The sequence below is a fragment of the Leptinotarsa decemlineata genome, unplaced genomic scaffold, assembly GCF_025532065.1.
Source record: "Leptinotarsa decemlineata unplaced genomic scaffold, Ldec_3_MD MMD2_tig00004307_RagTag_RagTag, whole genome shotgun sequence".
Classification (NCBI taxonomy): Eukaryota; Metazoa; Arthropoda; class Insecta; order Coleoptera; family Chrysomelidae; genus Leptinotarsa; species Leptinotarsa decemlineata.
This window is the reverse complement of record NW_027412606.1, coordinates 8,692,926-8,720,662: the sequence shown is the minus strand read 5'-3', so window position 1 is coordinate 8,720,662 and position 27,737 is coordinate 8,692,926. Positions and strand designations below refer to the sequence as shown.

Genomic DNA, 27,737 nt, shown 5'->3' with positions numbered 1-27,737 from the left:
TGATTATTGAATTTATTCACAGGGAAGAACACGTTACTGGCCTGAGCACAGATCAAAGATGCCGCAACAATCGGGCCGCTTTGACTACAGTTTTTGTTTCAATCGACGCAATACCCGTTGTAGCTTGTAGCAGTATTCTTTGGAAGTTGAATCAGTCATGAACTGAGTTTGCTTGGACGTTTCATTCAATTTCTGGTAAATTTTTCGAAAAATAAGGTAAGATATTATTATTTTACTTTCAAAATTTAACTATTCTAAGTATGAACAACAAACCCCATCGTCGGAATGTTTTTTTATAAAACAAGTTGGAAATATATCAAGTTTTCAATAAATTAATATATCGTACTCGAAGAATAATGTCTCAAACAATTTGTTTGAAACAAATGCAGAAATTAAAGTTATGTTAGTTTTAGAAAATATCTACCTATAAATGTAGTATATGATAGGCATAAAAGTAATTCGATTTCCCAAATGAACGTACATACGCGTTGGACATGATGAACTATTATTTTTTATTGTGAGAAAACTTCATTTTTGCTGTTTTGTGAAATTACTTTTGAGATAGTGGCATAGTTTTTTTACCGGGGTTGTGTTTCATTGAGGGAGAAAGTTCGATAGCGGGTTTATGCAACAATACCTAAGAACTAAACCCAATACCTATTAATTACGACTATTTATAAAAAAAAGTTTGCCGTTCATACACATGTTGACATATCCACATTTATTCTTCATTTAATATGTTATTATACTAAGTACTGAAAATAAATCCATATGAACAAAAAAATGTTCCACATTCTTTCATTAATTTTTTCCATTATTATAATTGGTAAAAATTCAAAATGATCGTATCAAATTTATTTTCTAAAGGTCCATAACATCTTTGAATATTCTAGTTTGGAGCAGGCTCATTTGCATTTTGACCTAAGCTCTTAGTTATTACTACTAGCTACTATAGGGTGTTTCAAATTCGGTCCTCACCATTGGGATCTCGGAAACTATGAGAGATACGAAGCTGGTTGAATTGAGGTAAAGTTGCGCATTTACCTGACCAACAATATGCCGTTAAGAAAGTTCTGAAATACCGAGTATATACGGAGATATCCGGAAAAAACAGAAATTTTGGGAAAATGGTTTTTATTTTTTTCTGGTTTTATTTTTTGAAGGATTCGAAAATAAATTGCACTTCCACATTGCCACTTTTCCCTGCTACAAAATGGCGTTTTCAGATTTGCTATCCGACGTTTCGTCTTCCGGACACCATCATCTACTTTATTTTTTCTTATGGGCGCTACACTGTATTCTTTCTGTTTTGAATAGAACCAGATTTTACGATGAATTTTAAATTTTTACAGTCAACGACATTTTCTTATTGCACAAGTCATTGAATTTTTAGCGAAAAATGGCTTTCACGAATGAAGAAAAAAGATATATGATACAAATTAAAAAAAAAACGATAGAAACAGTGTTAGGACATCGGAAATGTATTTGAACTTGTAGCTCGAAATACGAGAACCACATCAAACTATGTTCAGGTTATTGAATCAACATCTTACCTAGTTTGGTTCATTTGAAAAGCCTAGGAAAAAATACGGAGACATAATCAACAATCAAAATTTGATAAATGAGGTGTGTATGAGGTAAATTAGACATTGTGTTCTTTTCAATGAAAATAGAACTTTGAACAAATAACAATAATTAACTAAAATGTAAAGACAAAAGTAAATCACAGCAAATGCTCAAAATGCTGGCATAGTTCATGATAACGCAACTGTGTCTTTCTTCGAATATTATTCACTGCACGATTAATTTCCCTTCTCCTCAAGTTTCCAAACTCTTAACAATGTTGTGTTGAAGGTACTCAATATTTTAATATTCCCTCTGACCATAAACTCTAATTTTTCAGTTTACCCCATAAGAATGTATCCATAACACTTGAGTCTGGAGACCTTGCTGGCCACCTCACCGGCCCAATATTTTCTATCCATTCATCACCAAACCTTTCAGTCGGGTAATTAGATACTCGTCTGATAGAGTGCGGTGGAGCACCATCATGTTGAAACCAGATGTTAGTTAAAGGTAGATCATCCAAATAGTCTTCAAAAATCGACATTATAAATTGGTGATAGGTTTCTCCATTGAGAATTCCGTCAAATAAATGAGGACCCAAAATTATATCTTTGTAAATTGCGGCCCACACGTTAATACTAAATCGCACTTGAGGTCGAATTTTTCGGAACTGCCAGGGGTTGTCTATGCTCCAAATGTGTTCGTTATTTCGGTTGAATATCCCACAATTCGTAAAAGTGCGTTCATCTGTTCAAATTACACCTGGATACAATTTTAGAGATATGTGTATTTTGTAACGCTTTTTTGAGATGTGTCCAAGCACTTGTATGACAAATATTCATTTCGGAGGAAATTTAACGTGTAGATTTTTCCGGGTTCATGTTTATCTGCAAATTATTAATTTTTATTGAAAAGGACACAATGTCTGACTTACCTCATTTATCAAATTGTCTTAAAGTTTCCTGGTCCATTTTGTCTCCGTATTTTTTTCTCGGCTTTTCAAATGAACCAACCTCGGCGAGATTTTGATCCAATAACTAGAACATAGTTCAATCTGGTTATCATCTTTCGGGATACAAGTTTAAACACATTTCCCATGTCCTAACACTGTTTCTATCGTATTTGTAATACATTTTTATCATATCTCTTTTTTTCTTTATTCGTGAAAGCCATTTTTCACCAATAATTCGATGACTTGTACAGTGACAAAATGTCATTGAGTGTAACAAATTGAAAGTCAAATTTAGAAACATCAAAGTCAAAACCTATTATAATAAGAATTGATTTTTTTTCAATACCTCCAATTTTTCGAAAAAGAATGATAACTTATGATACATCATTGAAAAAGTAAAACCTGGTTCTATTCAAAACAGTAAGAATCCAATGTAGCGCCCATAAGAAAAAATAAAGTTGATGATGGTGGCCGGAAGACGAAACGTCGGATAGCAAATCTGAAAACACCATAAAACAAAAAAAAAATAAAAACCATTTTCCGGAATTTCTGTTTTTTCCGGATATACTCGGAATTTAAGAACTTTTACAACCGCATATTGTTAGTCAGGTAAATGGGCAAATTTGCCCCAATTTAACCATCTTTGTATCTCTCATAGTTTCCGAAATTCCAATGGTGAGGTTCGAATTTGAAACACTCTGTATACAGTCCTCCTCAATACAGTCTTCAGACACGGTTTTATCTCTATCAGAGTATTGGTACATGAGATGTTTTTTTTCTCTTGAGACTTTCTTCACGAGATGGAGCTGTTACTAATTAACAATCTTTCTCTTAAGGTGCGTATTCACCAAAAAAGCGAGCACGAGCGAGCATTCGTGTATATTTGCTCGTGTTCGTTCATGTTCGCTCGTGTTTGCTTGACATATTCAAACCCGAAAAATAGTGACACTAAGCAACCCCCTCGGTGAAAGCTTTGACGATTTTGTCAAAAAACCCTTCAATCTATTCTACTTTTAGTAAAATCACTGTTTACTCTTACGTACTTTCACATATTATATTCTATCGCCCTGTATATCATCTGAAAAATACTCCATGACAGCGTTATCATGAAATAAAACAGTTTCTTATAACTCTTCTATAATTTTAAATACAGTCGACTTGTTTATTTTGCGCCTTAAATTCACTACCGTCAACAAATCAATTCTTTGCTAACAATGAATTCATTCAAATTTCGTATTTTGAATATTTTTCGTTTCTATACTTTTTTCATAGTAGATAGATATATCAAATCAAATTTATGTTCTGAGACCTTGTTAAATAATTCTGTGGTGTAAATATTATCATGTTTCCCATAATTTATGAATCGTAAATACTTCAATAGAATAAACATCAGTTTAAACTTTCATTTCGCAGAAAATAAAACCCTAAAATACCAAAGAGATTAACATTCCCAACCTTTATTGTCACAGAATCTTCTTACCTGCTACTAAACTACCTACCAATAATAACGAACCCCTATATAGCTGTACCAATAGAGATGCCCCGGAGAAGAATGTTGAATTGGTTACCACCCTTTCAGAAGGATCAAATAATGGGGCACCGTCACAATTTTGTCCAGAATAGTTTCAATCTAGTGTACAACTGTGAAGTTATGACAATGGAGGGCAAACGTCTGATTACAGAGTGTATAAGGTTTCAAAAAATCCTGTATCATCCCATCAAAAAAACTGAGTTTGTTCCAAAAAATGGCTCTGAACTTTTCGTAAAGAATATTCCCTTCGACGCTGAGGAAGATGAGTTGGTCGATTTTTTCGAAAAATGTGGTGAAATATTTCAGTTGAGACTGATGATGGCAGATGACGGAGTTTTAAACAGAGGATTCTGCTACGTGTCCTATATGTCTCCAGAAGAAGCAAAAAAGGCTGCAAAGGAACTGAAATGTACCGCATTTCGGTCAAATGTATTCCTCAGCATCGAGAGTTCCTTGAATAATTGTCGAATATTCATAGGAGGAATTCCCACCTTCAAGACTAAGGATCAGATCTGGCAAGAACTGGAAAAAAACGGGGTAAAAAACATCGTAGACGTCATCATGTACAGGCAAGTTATTTCATTTTTCAACAGTCTATTGAACAGGAATTATAAATGGATGATAATCTCATTGAACGAATATATTTTTCCCCCTCGAAAATACCTGCTTTTTATGAAATTTCGCTTTTATACAGCGTAACTCACGGTCGATGGTAGCTTAGACGTTTCTGGAAAACGCAAAACCTGATTTTTCTGAAACTTTCACCTCTCACATTTCCTTACCTGTTCTATCGATCTAAAATATTTTCAGCATTACGGCGTTGCCACTTCTATCAAAAAGTCTTAGCAATTATATTTTTGTAAATGGAACACCCCGTATATTAATACATTTTTGGAATCGCTCTAGTATTTTAATATTTTTTGTTAATAATTTCCTATACCCATCTCTATCTGTTTTCGAGATAAAAAATAAATTGTGCTAAATATGGTCCAAAACTTAGCCTTAATTGAAATTGAGTACATCAGTACTCTCAATTCATGAAAAGTTGATATTTTGATGATAGTTTGGACAAACTCGAAATATTCAAATAACACCAAGAAATCGACCCCATATCATACAGGGCGTGCTAAAATTACTATTATTTCCAATGTGCATAAAAGTAGTCGAAAGTTCATTTTTTCAAATGAAACCCCCTGTATATTACTCGATAAATTGAAAGATGGTGAAAAATGCTTCAAGATGATATACATGTCCCTATACCTAAATCGTCAAGTTTTATTAATGAAGTCGTTTTTGTGGAAAAATAGTTATTCAAATAAAATCACTTTTAACAAATGTATCATACAAATTTTTTTGTATAACGTTACTGCTGATAATAAAAAAAATTATAGGGTCCATGGGATTTGAACACACTATCTTTGGATTACAAGGCATATGTTACAACTACATACGCCAAGTCACGTTATTTTAAGGAGGATTATTGGTTAGTCATGAAAGACTTTCTACAGTTGGACTGAATACTACTTCGTCATCGTCAGTAACTTCACAGGGATTTAATATTACCAATAGCACGAACTGCATGTGTGAACTTTTCTAAATGATTTTTTGGTAGGTGTTCTGATTGAAGCGTTTCTATCAAAGAGATTTTCAATAACAAAAAGTACAAAAAATAATTTTTAAAGAATTTGATTTCTAGGTAGCTGTGGAAATATCACGCTTATGACAGTTTGGTGACTTTTATAAGTAATTGATAAATGGTTATTGACGGTGTTTCAAAAAATCGCCAAAAATGAATGCAAATATTGATTATTCAAACGAAATGAAATTATTTATTATACACGGACAGTGTGATCAAATCATTGCCAGAACTTGTAGAAAATTCAACCAAATGTATCCTGAATTAACACCAATGAACGAGAGGAAGTTTGTGAGATTACAAAATAATTTCCTTAACTATGGCTCCATGTTAAAAGCGCCTTCAACATTACCAAAACCTGTTACTTAAAATTAGGTCAATACTGTTAACGTTTTGGCATATTTTTATCCATATCCAGAAGCTTCCATTCGCAGTGCAGAAAAAGATTTAGGTGTATCACATGCTTCAGTACAACGAATTTTGAAAAATCACTGAATGCATCCGTATAAATTTACTTCGAACGTTGAATGCATTTTTGTGAATCCCTTTTGATTCATACACAGGAAGATCGGGAATTTTTGTCAAAAATAATTTGGAGCGACGAATCAAAATTTACGAGGGATGGTATTTTCAATAGAAGGAATAAACATTTTTGGGCTGATCATAATCCTCATGTTACAAAAGAAATGGGTTTTCAAGAAAAATTTGACCTGAATGTTTTCTGTGATCTGAAGAACAATAAAATAAGCTTTTTTATTTATGAAGACACTGAATGCAGAGAGATATCTCCAAATATTAAGGACGAATGTAACCGATTTTCTTGAAAATTTGCCTTTAGAGGAATATAGGAATTCGTAGTTTCAACTGGACGGAGCGCCAGCTCATTCCACCCAGGAAGTTTCCAGGAAACTTGAACTCTTCGACGATCGTTGGTTTAGGCGTTTAGGGCCGTGGGATTGGCCACCGAGATCACCCGATCTCACGCCACTTGCCTTTTTTTATGGGGTGTTTTAAAAGAAAGGGTATACAGGACTCCAGTGCCTACCAAAGAAGAATTGCGACGGCGAATAGTGCGGAGTATTGAAGATGTGGATCCCCAGGAAATTGAAAAAGCAACCCCAAGTCGCGTACAAAAAAAAAATGTTTAGAATGTAATGGACAACATTTTCAGCATTTATTGTGAAAATGTGATATTTTGTTTACAATTTTGTTATTTTGAATCATCCTATTCTGTTATTGTCTGTACTTTCACATGTTTTAGCCCACAAAATCTTACTTTCTACCTAGAAATGACTGATTTTTGGTACAGTTATTCCCTGGAAACTTTGAGCCATAGTTAAGGAAATTTTTTGTAACCTTACAAACTTCCTCTCGTTCATTGGTGTTGATTCAGCATACATTTGGTTGAATTTTTTACACGTTCTGACAATGATTTGATCACTTTGTTCATGTGTATAATAAATAATTTCATAAGAACTTCGTTTGAATAATCGATATTTGCATTCATTTTGAAAGATGATTCGAAACACCGTCGATAACTCTTTGTAAATTACTTATAAAAGTAACCGAACTGCTATAAGCTTGATAATTCCACTGCTACCTAAATCCAAATTCTAAAAAAAAAATGTTTCTAGAAGAGGCGACTTTATTGAGAAAACTTGACGATTTAGGTCTAGGGACATGATATATCATCTTGAAGCATTTTCCATCATCTTTCAATTTACCGAGTAATATACAGGGGGTTTTATTTGAAAAAGTGAACTTTTGACTACTTTTATGTACAATGGAAATAATAGTAATTTCAGCACGCCCTGTATGATATGGAGTCGATTTCTTGGTGTTATTTGAATATTTCGAGTTTGTCCAAACTATCATCCAAATATCAACTTTTCATGAATTGAGAGTACTGATGTACTTAATTTCAATTAAGTCTATGTTTTGGACCATATTTAGCACAATTTATTTTTTATTTCGAAAACAGATAGAGATAGGTATAGGACATTATTAACAAAAAAGTATTGAAATACTAGAGCGATTCCAAAAATGTATTAATATACGGGGTGTTCCATTTAAAAAAATATATTTGCTAGGACTTTTTGATAGAAGTGGCAACGCCGCAATGCTGAAAATATTTTAGATCGATAGAACAGGTAAGGAAATGTGAGAGGTGAAATTTTCAGAAAAAACATGTTTTGCGTTTTCCAGAAACGTCTAACCTATCATCGACCGTGAGTCACGCTGTATGCTAGTGCCTTATTTGCGGAAATCGAAAATGTGTTTTTTTTTTCTTCGAAATAATTGAATACAGAATTACAGGATAAAATTGTGAACCGGTATAAAGTACAATAGGTGAGTGAACAATGGAACATCTGAATTGTATGATTTGTTTTTCAGTTTCATTTCTCTGAAAGCTCATTCATAAGGGATAAGCATAATACCTAATGATTGCTAACTTGAAATCCACAATACCAGTTTATTTTCCTTATGCAATACACTTTAACAATGATAATTGAGTTAGAAATTGTGCATTATCCACAAAATTATACTTATACCTCATTTGGGAACTGAACATTATGAAGATTATAATGGATAATAATAATGTTACAAATTTATATTTCCGATGGTTAAATCAATATTAGAGCGTTAATAATAGGTACTAATGAATTTTGTTGATAGAAAGACATTGAAAAATAAACGACAAAATGTCGTCTCATCAAATTGTATCATGAATAGTTTAATTGCTCATTATGTTTATTTTCATCTGCATATTTTTTCACAATCCGCTTCACATGGAGTTTTTTTTATTAGCCTTATTCGAAATTTGACTTTGCCGTCTACCTCTACTTCAATCAAGATGAAAACAAACCCAAAAAAATGTATTCACGTGTTTCCCATTATCTGTAAAATTTTTGTTTTTCCAAAAAATCCAAACGTGTGAGGTTATTTTTCAAAAAATCGAAAAAAGTTATTTGAATTGTTTTTTCAAATGCCATTTTCAGTCCATGTGCAAAATTTCAGCTTTCAAAATAAAACTCGGCACAATCTTCATAAAACTCCTTAGTCTTGACTATTCTATATTTCAGGTATACATTTTCTTTAAAGTACCACCATATTAAATGTGTGTTTCTACAAAATCAATTAAAAATTGATCACAGGTGATGCTCACAGTTTTGTCTTTAATCCTGTATAAGGAACTTTCATGAAATATATAGCTGTAAAGGAGTTTGTCTCTGAAGTAATATCAAGAAAATTGAATGATCTTCCTAATATTGATGTGTTTTACTTTTAGATACAAACTACTTCTTCAAAAATAGATATTTCATGATCAGAATCAAAAACAACTGAACTTTGCATCACCTGTGACCAATTTTTAGAAGTTCTATTTCAAATTTGTAGAAAAACGTAATTTTTTTATATGGCGGTACTTCTAAGTAAACGTTCCTGGGATGAGGCGTGGTCAAAAAAAACTAAGAAGTTTTATGTAGACTGCTCCGAGTCCTTTGCATCAGTGAAACAATTTACAAAAAATAATACAAAATCATCTCAAGTAGCTGAAATTTTGAATATGGACAACATTTTTTTTCTATATTGTGAGAAATAACCCAATTGTTGGAATTTTTTGAAAAAAAATTATAATTTGATTGATGATTATAAATCGTTTGAAATAAAAAAAAAATAATGAAACTTATCGAAGATCAAATCACTTCAAATTTCAAGAAAAGTGAACCAGAAAAAAATACATAACATGATTCAGAAAATGAATATAATAAATTTTGTTTTCCAAGTTAAGGATACTCTGATTCTCAAAGTCATTTCTAAGGAAAGCTATTTGAGAAATGATTTTTAGTTGTTTGAATATTTGTTTGAAACTGTTTTTCAATTCAATAGTTGAAATCTGTTTTATAGAGTTTTCTAGGTTTTCCTGTTTCATCTAGACGGGTCTTAAAACATTTCAATGTGACAGAAAGTATTTTTTGTTTTGATTTCTCATGAATCATTGAATTGAATGAATTAGATTTGATTTTAGTATTATTTCATCCAAGAAACTTTTTCAAATCTTCTTTTGAAGATCGAAAACTGAGAATATGGACTCAATATATCATTGATTTTACTAAATATATACCGGGTGTCAACGAATCTATTAGACAATTCATAACTTCTAGACTATTAGGTGTATCAAAATGAGATATGGCATAGGGAAATGATATGTGAAGAGAATAGTTTTCGCGTATTTTTCACTTTCCGATCATTTCCGATTTCACAGGACATAGGTTCCCGTTCTAAATTTTTAAATGGAACACCCTGTATATTGCAACATTTTTTGATTTCTGAGACAATTCTGGATCAGAATGTGACATTTTCAAAAGTTTTTACGCTTACTTAATTTTTTAGAGTCAGGTCTTATTTGTAATCAAATCGCAAATAAATTAGTACCCACCGTTAGATTCGTTAAAAAACCTCTTTTTCGGAAAGTGCTTGTCAAAAAATGGTCATTTGAAAATTAATAGTTAGACACAGACATGTATTTCGCCAACTTGTCTGATTCATATCTAACATACTAGTCACTAAAAATCCGCGATTGTAATTTTCCTTAGATTTGTTTACGTCCGATCACGGCCACCTAGATGCAATTTCAAAAGTGACTCAAAAACATCAAGTAGGCGTAAAAACTTTCGAAAATGTCACATTCTGATCGAGAATTGTCTCAGAAATCCAAAAATGTTATAATATACAGGGTGTTCCATTTAAAAATTTAGAACCGGAGCTGTTTCCGGTGAAACCGGAAGTGACCGGAAGTGAAAAATATGTGAAAGTTCTCCTCTTCACATACCATTTACCTATACCAAATCTCGTTTTAATATACCTAATAGTCTACAATCTAGAAGGTCGGTTCGACGTGGGTGCTTTGTTCACTCATTCAAATCGACCGCCGTGTTGGTCGCTGGTTCAAGCCCCAGGCTGAGCGATCGATTTTCACTCGTTATCGTCCAACCCGTGTTAGGAATCACACGTTAAAAGGTTAGACCTCGTTAGTCCTTAGCTCGCACAAGTTTCGACTTCTCAGGGTTGTCGTTCGTAGGGCTGCGACAGCTAGTTAACGGAAAAACAGATTTTTTTTTAATAGATTCGTTGACTCCCGGCATAAATCAATGTGTATTCTTGAGTTCTGACACAAAGAAGAGGCATGTCTCCACAATAATGATTATTTCATCAGAACTGCATCTCTTTACATAATGATATTTTGCAGGAGTTACATTAACAGAGCAGAAAACCGAGGATTCGTTTTTGTGGAGTTTCAAACACACGAGCAAGCTGCAAGTTTCCGTGTTAAATATGTAGATTCGCTGAAATTATGGGGAAAGCCAGCTATAGTTGATTGGTCTATACCGATTCCAGTACCTGATACATCAGTTTTAGAAAGTGTAAGTTATAAAATTGTAAACATGTAAATACGTTGTCTCTTCAAAAAAATAAGGTGAATTTTCATTTCACCCAAAAAATATTTATTCATCAATTTCTATTTTGTCCCTTCACTCAGTCAATCGGCCTATGTGCGAGTCGATGGTTCAAGCCCCAGGCTGAACGCTCGATTTTCACTTGCTATCGTCCAACCCGTGTTAGGAATCACACGTTAAAAGGTTAGACCTCATTAGTCATTAGCTCGCACAAGGTTCGACTTCTGAGGTTTGTCGTTCGTAGGAGTGCGATTCAGTGCAGAGTGCAGTTTAGTTTTTATCTCCTCAATCGTCGCCAAACGCCGTCCTTTTACGGATCTCTTCGATCTTGGGAACGGGAAAAAGTCTCAGGGAGACAAATCATTTGTAAAAAAACACGATTTTCAATCTTTTTTACATTAGTTTTTGTGCTCTTCCAAAATTTTTACGTTCATAAGAGTTTTTGGAGATGCTGAATCCTAATTTGTAAACAATCCTCATTTATAATGACTTCTAATACACTTTTCAAGCTAGTGATGCACTGTTTGGAACCTTTGGTGTAGTAATGAATATTACTGGAGTTTTTTCCAACACCAAACAGTTGTTTTCAACACCACGATACGTGTTTCGATCACAAAGTGAATATCTTCCAGAGAAAGATCAAACCGAGTTTGATTTTCCTCTTGAAGATGATCACTTGGTGATCGAAACACGTGTCATGTTGTTAAAAATAACGATTTGGTGTTCGAAAAAACTCCAGTAATATTCATACTTTTCAAGAATAATCAACCCCATTTCCTCCCACCCCCATAACACAGCACGCCTACGAGAATGATGAGCTTTACTTTGGTCAATTTGAAAGAATTTCGCATGTACATCAACGTTCCAAATATGTTCCGAAATTCATTTTAAACAACAGAGATATGGGAATGGATTCATGAGAAGTGGGACACACTGTATACACAGTTACAATAATTGTAACAAAGTCATCAATATGTGAGAACTATTTTTCGGGATTTTTGGCCGTGGTCTGCAGGTTTTTATGCCTACTACTGCCGTAGATATCATCAAAGCCGATGAGGTAATGTGTGCAGTGCTCTAATTGTTGTTCCCAACGCAGAAACTACAATACTGGTTTTATATTATTATTGGTGGTCATGGCTTGATTTTTCTCAATGGGATGACCTGTCCTTGTTTGTGTACAATTAAGGACAGGTAGCCAGGTTTCATTAATGTTCATTGCCTCTTTTTTTCTATTGAAATTATCCCTGTTTTTTATTTTCTATTGCCATACTCGTGAGAGTGAGAGAGAGAGAGAGAGAGAGAGACGCGTATCTATACTTCTTTTCGTGGTTCCAATGTAGAATGACCCATTGAAGTAGGATGTATAAAATTCGTTTAAATTGTACCAGGCATCCGTGATCAAGTTTTAAATACTTCAAAGACTTTATTTACTGTCTCAGTTACATCTCATAAGTGCAGGTACTTGTATTACATATTACATATACACTATGCAAAAGCCAAATGGAATAAATTCATTATTTCAGTTATTGTACATATTAAAAAAAATCCCGAAGCACGTCAAATGTATATTATAATTTGACATTCTTCAACGTAAAGAAGCCACCCCTACCTTCAACCCCCTTTGAAAGACAGGTACAACCCCAATTTTTTAAATGGGAAGTATAGGTTTGTGATATAGGTATCGTTTGAAAAGTCTCTTCATTCTCTATTCAAACATGTTATCGCTTTCGAATTTATTGCAACAATTAAGATAAAATAAATTAAAATCATGTGGTTACCGAAATTCGATAAAATACACTAGAATTGAAATGTAATGCAAAACGTAATTAAATGTAGAATAAGAAAAAACTATGGATGTTGACTTGTTGATGTTTAAAATGTTCACCGAGAACGTCTTGGCAACATCCTAATCTCAAATAAAACTGTCTTAAAACATTATTTAATATATCAGGCGTGACCGACATAATCGCAAGCGTAATTTGTTCTTTTAAGTCATTCAAATCTGAAGGTTTAGTTTTGTACACATTGCTCTATACGTATCCCCATAAAAAGAAATCTAATGATGAAAGATCAGGTGATCACGCTGGCCATTCAATCGATCCTCGTTTACCTATCCACCGATTGGGAAATGTTGTATTGAGGTATTGCCGGACATTCACTTGGTAATGTGGTGGTGCTCTATCCTGCACCATATCGTATTCACTGGAACTTGATGGTTTCCAGTATCAGGATATAAATTTGCTAAATTTGGAATGAAATAATTTTGAAGTAGTATCAAATAATTATCGCCATACAAGTTGCCCTTAATGAAAAAAGGGACCAATGATATGGTTTCCTATAATCCCTGCCCAAACATTAACCTTTATCTCATCCAGTGAGGATTTTCTGTTGACCAGTAACAGCCAGATTAGCATGACCAGATTAGCAGAGACAAAGTACACTCATCAAAAAACATAACGTCCTCTAATTGGATGGTATTGTTATCCCAGATGTCCATCATTTGCTCACAAAAATGAGTTCTTCAATCAAAATCGTCTTCAATGAGCTCCTGAGTAGGTATCATTTTATAGGGATGCATTTTATTTTCTTTCAATATGTTTACTATCGATGTATGGCTAACATTGAATGTAGTGGATGCCTGTCTACTCGATGTATATGGGTTTTCCTCAAACTCAAGCATCACATCTAATTTGAGTTCATCACTCATTGCATTGACAGCTGCTTTTTTCATCTGCCCCACATGACCAAGCTCGCGAAACTGCTTCTCTATTTTGCTCATTATTCCTTGAGATATGGGTGGTAAATTAAAAAATTCCTCATGAAATAGGCAAGCTACTTCCTTTTGTATTCGGGTTTTATCTCCGTAACCAATCATTTGTAAAACTATTAATTTATGCATTTCCGTTAATCTAACCATTTGTCAGACTCGAAGTTAACGAATTTTAAACTCAAATTAAAATACTGACAATTAATGTTGTAACTTACAAAACATGTTGACAAAACGTTTTAAACTACCGTTGCCTCAGACATTATTTACAGTTTTTTTTAAGTATACCATCTAAAATGAACAATGCTATGGTTTTTGCTTACTTTCTCATTATCAATACCTCAACACGAAATATGTTTTGAGTATACTGCAATAAGTTTTGAGTGTATTTTATCGAATTTCGGTAACCACATGATTTTAATTTATTTTATCTTAATTGTTACAATAAACTTGAAAGCGATACCATTTTTGAATAGAGAATGTAGAGACCTTTCGAACAATACTTCCCAATTAAAAAATTGGGGGTTGTACCTGTCATTCGACGGGGGTTGAAGGTAGGGGTAGCATTTTTCCTTTGAAGTATGTCAAATTATAATTCAAATTTGACGTGTTTTGGGATTTTGTTAAAATATGCACCGTAACCGAAATAATGAGTTTATTCCATTTGGCTTTTACATCCTGTATAGTTATTACATATCGCATATAGTTATCACATACTAAGGCTGTATGCAAAGAGTTCTAAACATTTTCTGAATATAATTGACTTTTGTCTGTATGTTTTGAGACCTTCTGTTTCCAAAATAAATGATGAATATACATGAATCCCTTCTGTTTGTTTTGTATCTCAAAATTCTCTTCTGTAGTACGAATATGAATTTTGAAAACATTCGTGTCTACACGAACCCCTCGATTGTATTCCATATCACGGGTGTGATTCTAATTCATTCATAATATATAATTTTGGTTGGCTGAAACTCAACTACTTGAATGGAGAAAGTAATGAAAAATATACCGTTTTTAAATTTTATTGATTTTTCACATCCTAACCAATATCCGTATTGTATACTCAATATCCTTTGAAAGGCATTATTTTTGTGGAAAAGTTGACGTTTCTTGATCTCTGTTTCGTTTTGGAAGGTTAAAAATTCAAAAAACACCAAGGAATGTATACATTTGTTTTGTATATGTGAACATATAACTATCCTAAAATGTTATGTTTTTTGTTTAAGGTAAAGATAATTTATCTGAGAAACCTGGAGGTTACTGAGACACCAGAAAATCTTGAAGGAATGCTGCTTCAATACGTGGAAAAAAAATGTCTCGAGAAAGTATATAAATTCAAAGATTACGCCTTCGTCCATTTGTCAACGAGAGAAGAGGCAGAAAAGCTGATGGTACTCTTGAAAGGTACTGCATATTTTTTGAGTTGACAGAGAGAGGAATAGATGATCAATCCTAATGCAAAGCAACAAATATACACAAAACATAAATATGAGTATAATCAACCAAAGTATTGGCTTTACATAAACATGAACATACTCAACATTCAAAACAAGCACTTTTTCCAATCTCCAGAAATATAATAATCTTCTCGACTCGCGTTTCACCAACCAAATTGGAGCGTTCATCTTCTGAAGACGCCAACTTAGTTGGTAAAACGCGCGTCGAGAGGAGTAGTGCATGTCTGATAATTGGAAAAAGTGCTTGCTTTGAATTATTTATTTGCCAAAGGTTCCAGTTTTATCTTAACATCAATAAAACAAGTTATTTTTTTTATGTTAAACGGTTTTATTGAAAAAAAGATGATAATGAGGTAGTAATAATGTAAGTAAGTAATAATGTACTAAAAACTAAAGAATTCGAAAGGTCCTAGGTAGGAGTCATCACACTACTCTCCTCAGCAATCTACGGTATTGATCAGGTGAAATAATAATAAAATCGTTAGGTATCTGTTGACACCCAGTACCTATCTCTGTAACCACTAATAGCAGTGGATGCTTTTATGGGTATCTACTTGTTTGTATCCCAAATTTTGAATAAATAAATACCATAGATTGCTAAGGTGAATGGTGTGATGACTTCTACTTAGGATCTTCAGAGTTATTTTTAGTTTATTAGATTATCTGCATCATTATTATCTTTTTAATAAAACAGTTGAAAATTAAAAATGTTTCACCTATTTTATTTTCAAGTTTTTAGTTTCTAATTTTGTTGCTGAATTATCATCCTGTTTCGTCATTTAGTGCCTTAGTATTACAATGCAATATTTAATCCGCCATTTTGTAGCTGCGGCCATCTTGAATTTGCATCTTTTTCAAAGTGAACTACTGTTCTACTAGTAAAGCCCTGTCATTTGATACCCATGGTGACGTAGCTGTGAAATAATTGTAATGTCATCAAAACTGTATGTATGTACCAAATATAAGATTAATTGGTGAATAGGAAGGGGGTCAAACTTCAATTACTATATATGACTCAAATAAACAAACAGGCCAAGCTAAATAAAACCATTTAATTGAAATCAGTTACTAGTTACATGAAAACACATGCACATGCATCAACTCTGGTGTTCCCCAAGGATCCATATTGTCTCCAACTTTTTTTTTTATTGTATATCAACAACTTATTGGAAAACATTGAGAATCCAATATATTGCTTTGCTGACGACAGCACACTTGTCTTGTCATTCCATTTGGATTCCATGACATCGGCTACGGAGGCACATCTTCAACGGCAGCAGGACGTTGCATATCTTAATGACAATCTAAAAGTGATTTCGAATTGTGGTGAAAGTAACCTGGTTCAATTCAATGCCACAAAAACGCAGGCATCGGTTTTCTCCAAGAAGATAAATGTCTCCGAACCAGATATAATGATGTCAGGTCAGACAATTCCGCTTTCTGTTTCGATAAGTTTGTTGGGGGGTTGAAATGGACACCAATATGTCTTGGCACAATCATGTCGCTGGAATTGCAAAGGCTGCTTCTCAAAAGCTTGGAACATTGTTCCAAACCAGAAAACTGTACACAACCCAGCAACTTTTGATGCTTTATAAAGCTCAGATCAGACGTTCTTTGGAGTATTGTACTCGTATATGGAGATCTGCCCCCAGACATACCCTTAAGTTGCTGGATTCCATCCAGAAAAGAGCCATCCGCCTGATTGGAGACGCGAAAATCACATGCAACCTTGATAGCCTGGAACTTCGAAGAAAGGTTGAATATTTGTCTGTCTTCTATAGATACTTTCACGGGAAGTGTTCAAGTGACTTGGTACATTTGATTCCACCAAGAGCGGTACATATCAGAAATACGTGACACACTGTGACTGCTGAATGCTCATCGTTTTAAGGTTCAACTCAATACACCTCGAACTTCACTGTTTAACTCTTTCATCTGAAGAACTGAGTTTATGTGGAGTAAACTTCCTGAGAACGTTTTCCCAAATGGATTTAATCTCTAGCAATTCAAATCCAATGTGAATCGCTACTTTCGCACAGGCACCGCTCTGAGAGCGCCTTCAGGATTTTCCTGTAGTGCTTCCTCATTATCACTTGTATTTTGATTAATCTGTTCAGAACTTCAAAAGTTACATCAGCTCCGACTTAATAGAAGTATCAGCTTGACTTTTCAACTACGAACTGACACTGAATACAAAAAAGTCAGCATACATTATCATCAATATCTACATCAACACATAATTAGGTTTGGGGTCTAGTAAAATAGAATACACAAATGAAGTAAAGTACCTTGGTCGATATAAAGACTCAGATTTGTCAAAGAAAACTCATACTGGCTAAAAAAAATTCTTCTCAGTAGGAATTTTGAAAAAACTTAACCTATACACTCCAAAGATATCCAGTTCGTTCATTATATTTCTCACTCATCTATTGCCACTTTCAATATTCAACTGTCCTATAGTTTGTTACATATCATAAATGAGCGGACTCACTCCTGATTCTTCAGAACAAAGCTATACAAAACATTAACTCTCTACTTCAATCATAAATGTCCATCCATCAAGTAATTTGTAAAAATAGATTCTCAGAAATATAAATAGTAACAAAAAGTTTCCTGTTTCTACAGTTGTTGATAGCCGAATCACACAGTTCAAACAAAGAGCAATAAGTTAACTTTCTATAATTGCTAATGGTTTCGGTAATAAAGTCGATAGTGAAAGAGTAGATGATAAATTTTTCAAAAAAATTTATGTTTTTGAATTAATTATCTCTTCAATTATTCTAGTTATTTAAGAGAGCATGATACTTGATTCTTGTGGGGTACCTCAAGGAGGTGTATTAATTATGTTATTTCAACATAACATATATGATATAAAAATAAACCGTGGCTAGAACTTCGTTCGTTTGCTGATGACTTTGTATCTCCATACAATCTCAAACTGATGCCTCTTAATAGAAATTCATTGTGATAAAAACAATGTATGTTATACACAACCAATTAAAAATAGACCAGAAAATTATGAAAACTATATTTCTTCTCCAGAATAACTTCCTTCTTTGAACACCTAGCAGTTTATTGTGCCCTATTATTTACCCTAGTTACAAATAATTTTGTGATTGGTGCATTTTTATCTTGGAATGCCTCATTTTCAGATCATTATAAGGATACTCTTGTGGAAATTGAATGGGCCAGACCACCCAGTAAATATACAAGTCCAGAATATCGCCATCAGAAGATGTAAGTATTTTAATCAAGATTATACTGCCAGCCAAGATTAAAAACATAACATTTTTCCTAAAACACATCTTGAGTTTAAATTTTCTTATTATAAACAACCAATGTTTCTTGGGAAAGATGAAAGTAGATTATTGAAAAAAGTATGGTACGGTTCAAAGACTCTAAAAGTATAAATCAGATGAGTTTGAAAGACTTGTCTGAAACAATAATTTCTAATTTCCCCTATAACTAATCACTCCTTAAAAGGATATTTTCAATTCAAACAATTCACATTTGAAAATTCATGAAACTCGTTCAATCCACATTCACAAAAAATGTAAAACTTTCAAAATATATCTATTTTGATTCATAATGAATTGTTTGCCTTCAATTTACAGATGTAGTTTTTCAAAGCCACGTTCACGAACATGCTCTTCCTCATCAAATTTGTCGCAGAATAGTGATGAATGCAGCTCCTCTAGATGGAGTCCCAAGCCATTGGAACAATCTGCCAAGTCTGACAAAGAAACGCAGACTTGCAAAGTATCACAGGAATCTCCTCCAATTTTATTAAATCAATTGGATATAGATAATAAACAGGTGATGTATACTTCTTACGAACAGTAGGAAAAAATGTGATCCTTCATACTGATGAGTAATAGGTTAGGTTAGGTCCATCCTCACTGGTAGACAACTTGATGTTTCGCCATAAGGTACTTGCCTTGTTGGCTCTTCAGTATCAAATACGGATAAATTTATAAGAAAAACACTCAAATCGTTCATAAAATCACGACTTTTTGTCAGGAAATGGGTCGAATCCACTCATTTCATCGTGACAGTACATGCATAACATTAATTCGCTTATTCGATTAAATTCCAGTCGTAGGAATTTTGTTTAAATTGAAAGGGGGATTTTATATGATAGGATTTTTGGGAAAGGTTTTGGCTTTTTACTTCTCAATATTTATACAAAAAATTGTAGGAAGCTTCCTAAGGAATGAAAAAAGCAATAAATTTGGAGTGATAAATGGAATATTTCTTTTCCAAAAATAACTGGATGATATTTGATAAGGTTAACCCTTGATATTTGAATATCAATACTGAAATATGTTTGGATCCTTTGGATCCAGAGGCATTCGACAGAGTTAACCACGGGGTTTTTATCATGAAATTAAAAGCATTCGGTTTCACAAACAACACACTTGATTTCTTTCACTGCTATCTATCCAACATAATACAGTTCGTACAGTTCAACAACGTATCTTCGTTCGAATTCACTGCTACTTCTGGAGTTCCGCAGGGCTCGATTTTGGGACCTCTCCTTTTCCTGTTATTAGTTGATGACGTTTCTCAATGTATCAGGCATTGTCAATTTCTCCAATATACCGATGATCCCAATATTTTTAGAAGAATAGAAAGCGAAAAAGATTCTGATATATGCTTTAGGATGATCTCAATAATCTATCTACCTACTTTTCAGTATCTGACCTATCTCTCAACGAAGCTAAATGCAAAATAATGAGTTTCACACGAAGGAAGTCACCCACTATCAAGGACTATTTCATTAATCACACCAATTTACCGAGAATCATTTTTACTGGTGTGTTCAGTTTCTCTCAGCACATTGAATACTTAGTATTTGAATGTTACAGAAAAATGAACTTTGTATTAAGATCCAGCCGTGAATTCACTCACGATACCTACTTGTTTGTTACTCTTTAACTCCATTGTTCGTTCTAAGCTGGAATATGGTTGTGTCATTTGGAATCCAGATACCTTTTTATATTTTGATACTATAGAAAAAGTCCAGAAATGATTATTATTAATTAATTTAATACGCAACCATTGAAAGGCCGCCATGATTCCTCGGAAGTGATTTTTGTATTTAACATTCTGAAAGTACCTGAAATTCTCTATACTAGATTTTATTGTACCTGGCGTAAGACTGAGAAGAAGAGACAATCTATTTGGTGTCTCAAACAATTTGTCTCCTCTTCAACAATGTCTCGAAACCGTTAACAAAAGGGTGAGGATCTGTGAACTGGATATATTCAGTATTACAGAGGATACAACTCCTTCTAATGCTCTAATGTTTCTGAATTTTTAACGATCATTTTATTATTTATTGATTTATATTGTTATATTTTATATCTATTTTAACTGTATCAATGATGCCCAATTAATAATATATGTAAGGAACTTTAAAAAAAACTGTGCATCATGTAAGTGGAAACCATTTTGTTTGTTGTTCAGTATAAATAAATTTCTATTCTATTAACCTAAGTGAGAATTTATTGCAAATCAGAATTCGAAGTGTTCAACAAATAATTCAGCTATGCTAGGTGGGTCATCCACCACAACTGAATTTTGAGTAAGTGTAATAGTATTTCCAGTACAAGACTTCTTTTTTTCATCCCAACTCACTATTTATTATATTCAAGTTTTTTTACTTTTATTAATCATATAATCTATTTTTGTGGGAAAATAACATATTTTTTGGTCAAGTGTTTTTAAAGATAACTTTGAAAATTCAAATACTTAAGTCTATTTACTTGTTTGACGAAACAACGCCGCAGCATTAGTATTGCATTTTGAAAATGTCAGAAAGAACTTTTGATAAAAATTCAAAAAACGTATCGAATGGTTGCAAAAAATGCAGAAATAGTACAGAGGGGGTTTTGCTTGCCTTTTTCGAAACTAGATAAGATATAGCCACTTTACAGTACAGTTTCCGGAAAGTGAAGTATAATTAATGATTTTGACATTCACAAACATCCTTTAGTTGGCGATAAATTAAAAATACATTTCCAATTGATTATGTTGGATGAACAAGATTTTTTATTTTATATATATTGTTTCTCTATTGACTAGTTTCATCATCATGCTTGACCACAGCAAATATGACCATATTTAGAAAAATCCCTTAAATTCTGCTTTTTTTTACATTTCTATATAATACATTCTACATTTTCTATATAATACAAAATAGAATTGATAAATATTCAAAATGTGACTCACATTTAGGTTCGTGTATAGCATTTCACTGATTTTTTCAAAAGTCTATTACACTTTTTTGTCACTAATATTATGCTTAAAACACATTCACAATAGACTCAATAAAAATCAATTCATTTATTCACTGCTTTTTACATCAAAACTGCATGATATCTAAATGAGAACTGGTTTTTACCAGTTTGAAATCTATTGTCTCAAAAAAATATTAAATCATGGCCAACTTCTCAAATTTATTGAAAAGAGCATTCGTTGAGAAAATCAGTTGAGGCTGTCGACAGCGTTGCCAGTTTTACAAAAATTACTGAGAATGCTTGAAAAATATTGCAGAACAAATTAAACTATAAACTGATACAGGGTGTTTCCTTTGAAAAAGCTACACATGTAAAAGTTACAGAATTGATTACGGAAGGAATTCATTTCCATTTTAAAAAGTTTCATAAGTAGGTGTCTACTCTCTGAAGACATTTTACATACTGTTAGTATGACATAATTCAGTAGTTAGTGACAAGTAGTATGCCTAATAATGATAATAATGACAATCTTTATCGTTTTCAAAAACAGAATTATAACATTCATTTGGCTTGGTCAATAAAAAAATGCAAATGGGTGAAATTTGACTTATAAGAAATAGTTTTGAGTACCTACTTCAGTTAGATAATTGTGTAAAATTTTCCCTCTCAAGACTCATACCTTCTACTAAAATCCCAAAAACTTCATTTTGATTGATTTTGATTTGATGGATATTATTTAATAGTATTTTGTATTACAAGTTCATACAGCTCAACATTAATCGATATAGTATGTAACATCAGTCACTAGGTGACTGTTGCAGAACAAACGAGTGCATGAAGGGCTTCACGCATATATTGAACAACACAATCTGTATCTGTAGAGTAGGGAGGGTGAGTGTAAGCCCACAGCACTTAGGCCACATGTGACCCATTGTACATCCTCCCGAAGAGTTGTTCTTCTAGGTCATCGTCCATCCTGTCCTTTCCAGGAAGGTGGACAGGTCACTTGAAGACATCTCCTTTATATCAGCAGGTGTAGGCCAAGACTCGCCGAACACACACTATCTTATTGACGATAACTCTGGGCACTCGCATATGACATGCCTGACAGTCTCATGTTCCTGAGGAAGATTAAACTAGAAACAGTTTTTAATTTATTCTTCCTCTTAAAGATGATCACTTGGTGATCAAAACACGTGTCGAGGTGTTAAAAATAACGATTTGGTGTTGGGAAATATACTCCAGTAATATTCATTACTACACCAAAGGTTCCAAACAGTGCATAATAAGTTGTGAAAAATACTTTGAATTTACGCAGTATTCTATCGGAGTAACTAAAGTTTGCCATTATACACGTGTATAAAATTCTTCATCAAAATGTTCATATTGTGGAAGGTGAAAATACCAAAAAAATGTCGTTTCATGGAGAAGACTACCAGTAATTTTTTGCCAATTTCATATTCATGAAAGCATGACGTTTTTATCAAATAATGATTTGTGATGATTTTGCCAAATAAATTATTTTTATAAATTCAAACCAATATGATAGATAGGTGATGAAGACTCAATGCATTGCTGGCTTTTTTCCTAAAGGAGTATTACGCTAGATCAGAATTTATATTACCTAATCGTCTGCTGCCTTTTTCAACAATTAGAAATTGGGAATTCACTAACTAATATTGACATTGGTAGATAACTCCAGAACAAGTCTTTCCAAAAAACCAGAACAAAATTTCGAACATTTTAATTCTGATTTATGATAATTATTGACATTGGAACAGAAGATAGATACTAACAAAAACATTCTACAAGTGCCGGCTTACTCAATAATTGTTGCTACCTCAAAATGAAGCAAATTAAGTTATATCCTACAATCAAAATATTCTGTTGAAAATTACCTTCAGCGTTAAATATGTTTGATTATTTGCTTTCTTATAATTTGTTGATCTGCTCGCTATGTTTACATTGTTCTTTTATATTTATTTCCTAGTGTTAAAACAACGATAAAAATAAAATAAATACAACAATAAAAATTAATTGGCGCTCCGGGGCGACTTCACTGATTCCAGTGGCGCATTTGCTTTTTCAGCTGCAGGAAAACCCGGAAAAACCTGCAGCACCACATCATCTGAAGATCTTGATCTAACAATTTCCTCTCTCATAAAACAAAATGTAGGGTGTCTCCATTGTTCTTTAATGAAATGGTACTTTTCAACATAGAGTACATGTTCCACAAGGTAGAGGATTTGACAGTAATAGTTCTGCTGTAACACCAGCTGTTGCATTGGAAATTTCATAAGGCACATTTTCAAACTCGCTATCGCTGCTGCTTTCCATAGTTTATTGTGATAACTGCGAGCAAAAACCATGCAAACTTTCGAAAATCAAAATGTCAACTAGCTGTCAGTCGTTACATCGCTGCTATGGTAATGATCAGCTACTTTTATCAAAACCATATCTACCAAGTATTTCATAATTACAATGACAACAATTCATTTATTTACTTATTTATTTACAGCTTTGGCAACTCGACAGAACAAAAGTTCCAATTATAAGAGTCACACAGAAGTTACAAGATACAATGATGTGATTCTTTCCAGACTAGTCTGGGAAGTACCTTTACTTCCCGTCAGTCAAATTATAAGTTATACACTTGTTTTGTTATATTTTGCCTTCTCCTGGAGATTTACACAATTTAGTAAATTTCGAAACCTAAGTTTCTGGCGAGGTCTAGATTAAATAAAAAATAGATTGTGTCCATCTACAGCTTTATATGAAATGCGTTGATTATTATCATTATTAATAAATACTCGTTATTCTGATAAACAATTTCTTGAACTGATTACAGGAATTGAGACCAGAGACTACAGACAATTTCATGTGTGGAATTGCATATGATTCAGCTGCGAGAGGGTAAGCAAACTTTGTTATCATTTATTATTACAAAGTTATCTATTTGCTAACATTTTTACTCACATTTCAACATTCTCACACATGATGCCCGCTATTTATGAACGAGATCTTCATTTAAAGTTTGACAATTGAAAAATGTTCTCTTTCAAAAGTAGGGAATGATACCTCGGAAATATTACTCAATCTTTTAATCCTTCAAGAACAAAGTTTGATCTTGATAAATGTTATTTTGGTTAATATAATATAATACAATGAATATTGAAAATGTAGCTGATGTTCCTTTAACATTGGCATAATCAAACCATAGTAGAATATGGTCAGCTACTGTGCTTACCAACTTACTAATTTTAAAATGACCCCCTACCCTGCTGAAAACAACTAACTACTCTTCCCCTGCTTTTTTATTTTTTTTTGAGTTTCTTTAACAAACGAGGGCCTCAAGTAAGATAAAAGATAGGACTTTGTAAAATTTGTAATGCACTGTTTCGAACCTTTGATGTAGTAATGAATATTACTGGAGTTTCTTCTTGAAGATAATCATATGGTGATCAAAATACGTGTCGAGGTGTTAAAAATAACGTCTTGGTGTTGGGATAAAACTCTTGTAATATTCTTTACCTTGTATGATGATGAGTCCCCCTATTTTATACCTGCATATTTTGATTTTTGCAATCGGAATTTCGTTTAGTAGAGTTTGGTATTTGATTTCTTACACATTATATACAACAAAAATAGATTGAGAATCCTCAATTAATTTGGCCTGAAAAATCATAACGTATTCATTATAATGATCATTAAACTGAAATGAATCATAATAAGTTATTTCTTGATTTTGCAATTCTCATTGATATTATATTTGTTAGATTTCTTTATTGCATTCATTATTTGATACCTTCTTTTTTCATAAAATCAATATTTTTTTACAATAAATATAGTAATTCATTGTAACAAAAAAGTAGAGCCATGTCAATAAACCCATTGAAGATATTATTAATTGAATACTTCCAAAGTTCAAGATTGCAAACAGATTTAAATGATACGTTTTTATTATTTTTCCAGCCTGTACAGACCTTTATGTCAATGTAATGCACATTTCATCACAAGATGTCATGCTGAATCACCACTTAGATTTGGATACCACTCGACTCCACCACTTTTTACTGTACCTAATTTCTCCGCAAATGATAGTTCAACGTTATTGGCTCATCGATGTACTAATTCACTCCCTCTGCCTAGAAATCCTGATCCAGTTGATTGCAATTATTTTGCATCCATGAGAACATCTGAAGAATACGATCCGATTCAGGAATACCAAAGGCGAATGAGCGAACTATATGGTGAAAAACCAAAAACCAAGATGGGAACTTACTTTCATGATTAAGTGAGTAATTTTGTTTGTTTGTGATATGTTTGTGATATGATGATACAGTAGAACACATGCGCCTGCCCTATTTTGCAGAGCGAATTAGGTTCTCACAATTTGACCAAGTTTTATTCTTGTCACTTGACTCAAAATATCACCCACCAAATAAAGCAATCGGCTTCATTAAGAATCTGAACTTATATTTAGCCAACTCACTTTGGGTCCAATCTAAAATACATAGCGAAAGAATGCTTTATAAATGGCCGTGTATCAAATATATCCATGAGTTCTCTCCATAAAGTGGGTCGGCTAAATCCACATGAATAATTTCACAAACCTAAGCTTGTTGAATATATTTTTTAAGCAATGCTACAGGAGGAATGTCTACCTATATGTCTAGAGTTGAATGTGAAGCATTTAATATTTTGACGACGTGGTGAAAATTGAAAATTCATGGTTGTACCACAATCCTTTTCGAATTCGATTTTAGGTTATAACTTCAGACGTTTCTTTGTACAACTAGAGCACTAGGAAACATAATCTTGAGGCAGATTTTTATTTGAAAGGCTTCCTGTCATAAGTTTCACATTAAACTCCTGTAGAATATTCAGGCAATAGTAGATATTTCCAAATTCAGAGCATTTTCGTAGGCTACTATAAAATGAAACAAATTACTTAGGTAACTGATAATATTTAGATTTTTTATTCTAGATTCATTTTCCTAAATATTCCCACTAATATCAACCAATTTTTCTCTGGTCCTTCATGATTGAAGACCTGTATCTATTTCCAAATGATTTGAATGCAGACATATTCTTATTGTATTTGAATATAACTTATCTTTTCAATTGGATTTGTCTGTCTTTGAATTGAAAGGCAGAAGGACTCCCGTAAATGGTCAGTCGAATGAAACCAGTAGTCTAAGTACATATCTTAAACATTAATATAATCCAGTTGTAGGAAAATGTTATTGGTACATCATTCTGAGAATAGTAAGTAACAAAAATATGTTTTACTTGCCAGTATCAGTAGAAACAAACAATTGTATTGTAATGAAATGAACATTCTGTACAAACCAGGAATCACTAGACAGGTGGAAAATCACTTCCCAAACATTCCTGCATCAAAACAATATTGATCAACAATTGTAGTCATATTTAGACCAACAATATTTTTAGATCATCTGATTGGATTCATGCATACCTGGGTACCTAAATAAACTATTAATATCCTTGAAATGTCAATAATATTCGAAATTGGTTATCAGTCACAGAAATAAGAATGATAAACTTCCATAACTTGAAGTAATACATCTTTTTCTTTTCAGTTTTCGTTCTTTTGGAGTCGAACGATTTTTCATTATTCAAGCACGCAACCCTCACACATCAAATGACACCACACTAATAGCAGCGAACATGTAGGACTTTTTGCTAACTTCAAGTGTGACTTCGAGCAACATGCAGGACTTTTTGCTAACTTCTAGTGTGACTTCGAGCTACTGCGATCATTCTCAATTGCATTTTTGTCACCCAGGCCTCATTACCAGAGCCTACAATTCATTTGAAAACACTGTTTTTTTGCATTTTAGAGAAATCTGTTTTATTTCACTCTATATATTTTCTGTCAAATTTGCACAGACTATTATAAACAATTTTTGTTTCTTTGTGTACATTACTCTGAGGTTCCTTATTATGTGTTAAAAAAGTGTATGTGTCGTCCAATGTTCTATACTTTCATTTCAAACTTGTGACGTAAATTGTATTTCAGTTATTACATTATATTTTCTTATTCTCATTTAGTAAATTTTATGTGCAATTGTAAAGAATTTGTCCTTTTGTAATAGATTAC

General features: G+C 33.0%; 1 protein-coding gene across 3 annotated transcripts; it reads left to right on the top strand.

Moving 5' to 3' along the window:
- Positions 1 to 16: 16 nt before the first annotated feature.
- Positions 17 to 27,737, top strand: LOC111508629 (RNA-binding protein 47). Of its 3 annotated transcripts, none has more exons than XM_074178938.1 (9): positions 17 to 216; positions 4,098 to 4,618; positions 10,934 to 11,108; positions 15,141 to 15,318; positions 18,524 to 18,608; positions 18,986 to 19,187; positions 24,462 to 24,526; positions 25,586 to 25,907; positions 27,217 to 27,737. In XM_074178938.1, exons 2-8 carry the CDS (start codon positions 4,110 to 4,112, stop codon positions 25,905 to 25,907), a joined length of 1,536 nt encoding a protein of 511 aa, XP_074035039.1. In that variant the 5' UTR covers positions 17 to 216; positions 4,098 to 4,109; the 3' UTR covers positions 27,217 to 27,737. The 3 variants fall into 3 exon arrangements, with proteins under 3 accessions (XP_074035039.1, XP_074035037.1, XP_074035038.1); XM_074178936.1 differs by having other exon boundaries at positions 3,988 to 4,618; XM_074178937.1 differs by having other exon boundaries at positions 3,932 to 4,618.

Coding starts and splice junctions, on each gene's coding strand:
- LOC111508629 (XM_074178936.1), top strand. CDS start 4,056: ATGCCCCGGAGAAGAATGTTGAATTGGTTACCACCCTTTCAGAAGGAT. Junction 15,319..18,523: donor GCTGATGGTACTCTTGAAAG/GTACTGCATATT, acceptor CCTCATTTTCAG/ATCATTATAAGGATACTCTT. Junction 18,609..18,985: donor GAATATCGCCATCAGAAGAT/GTAAGTATTTTA, acceptor TTCAATTTACAG/ATGTAGTTTTTCAAAGCCAC.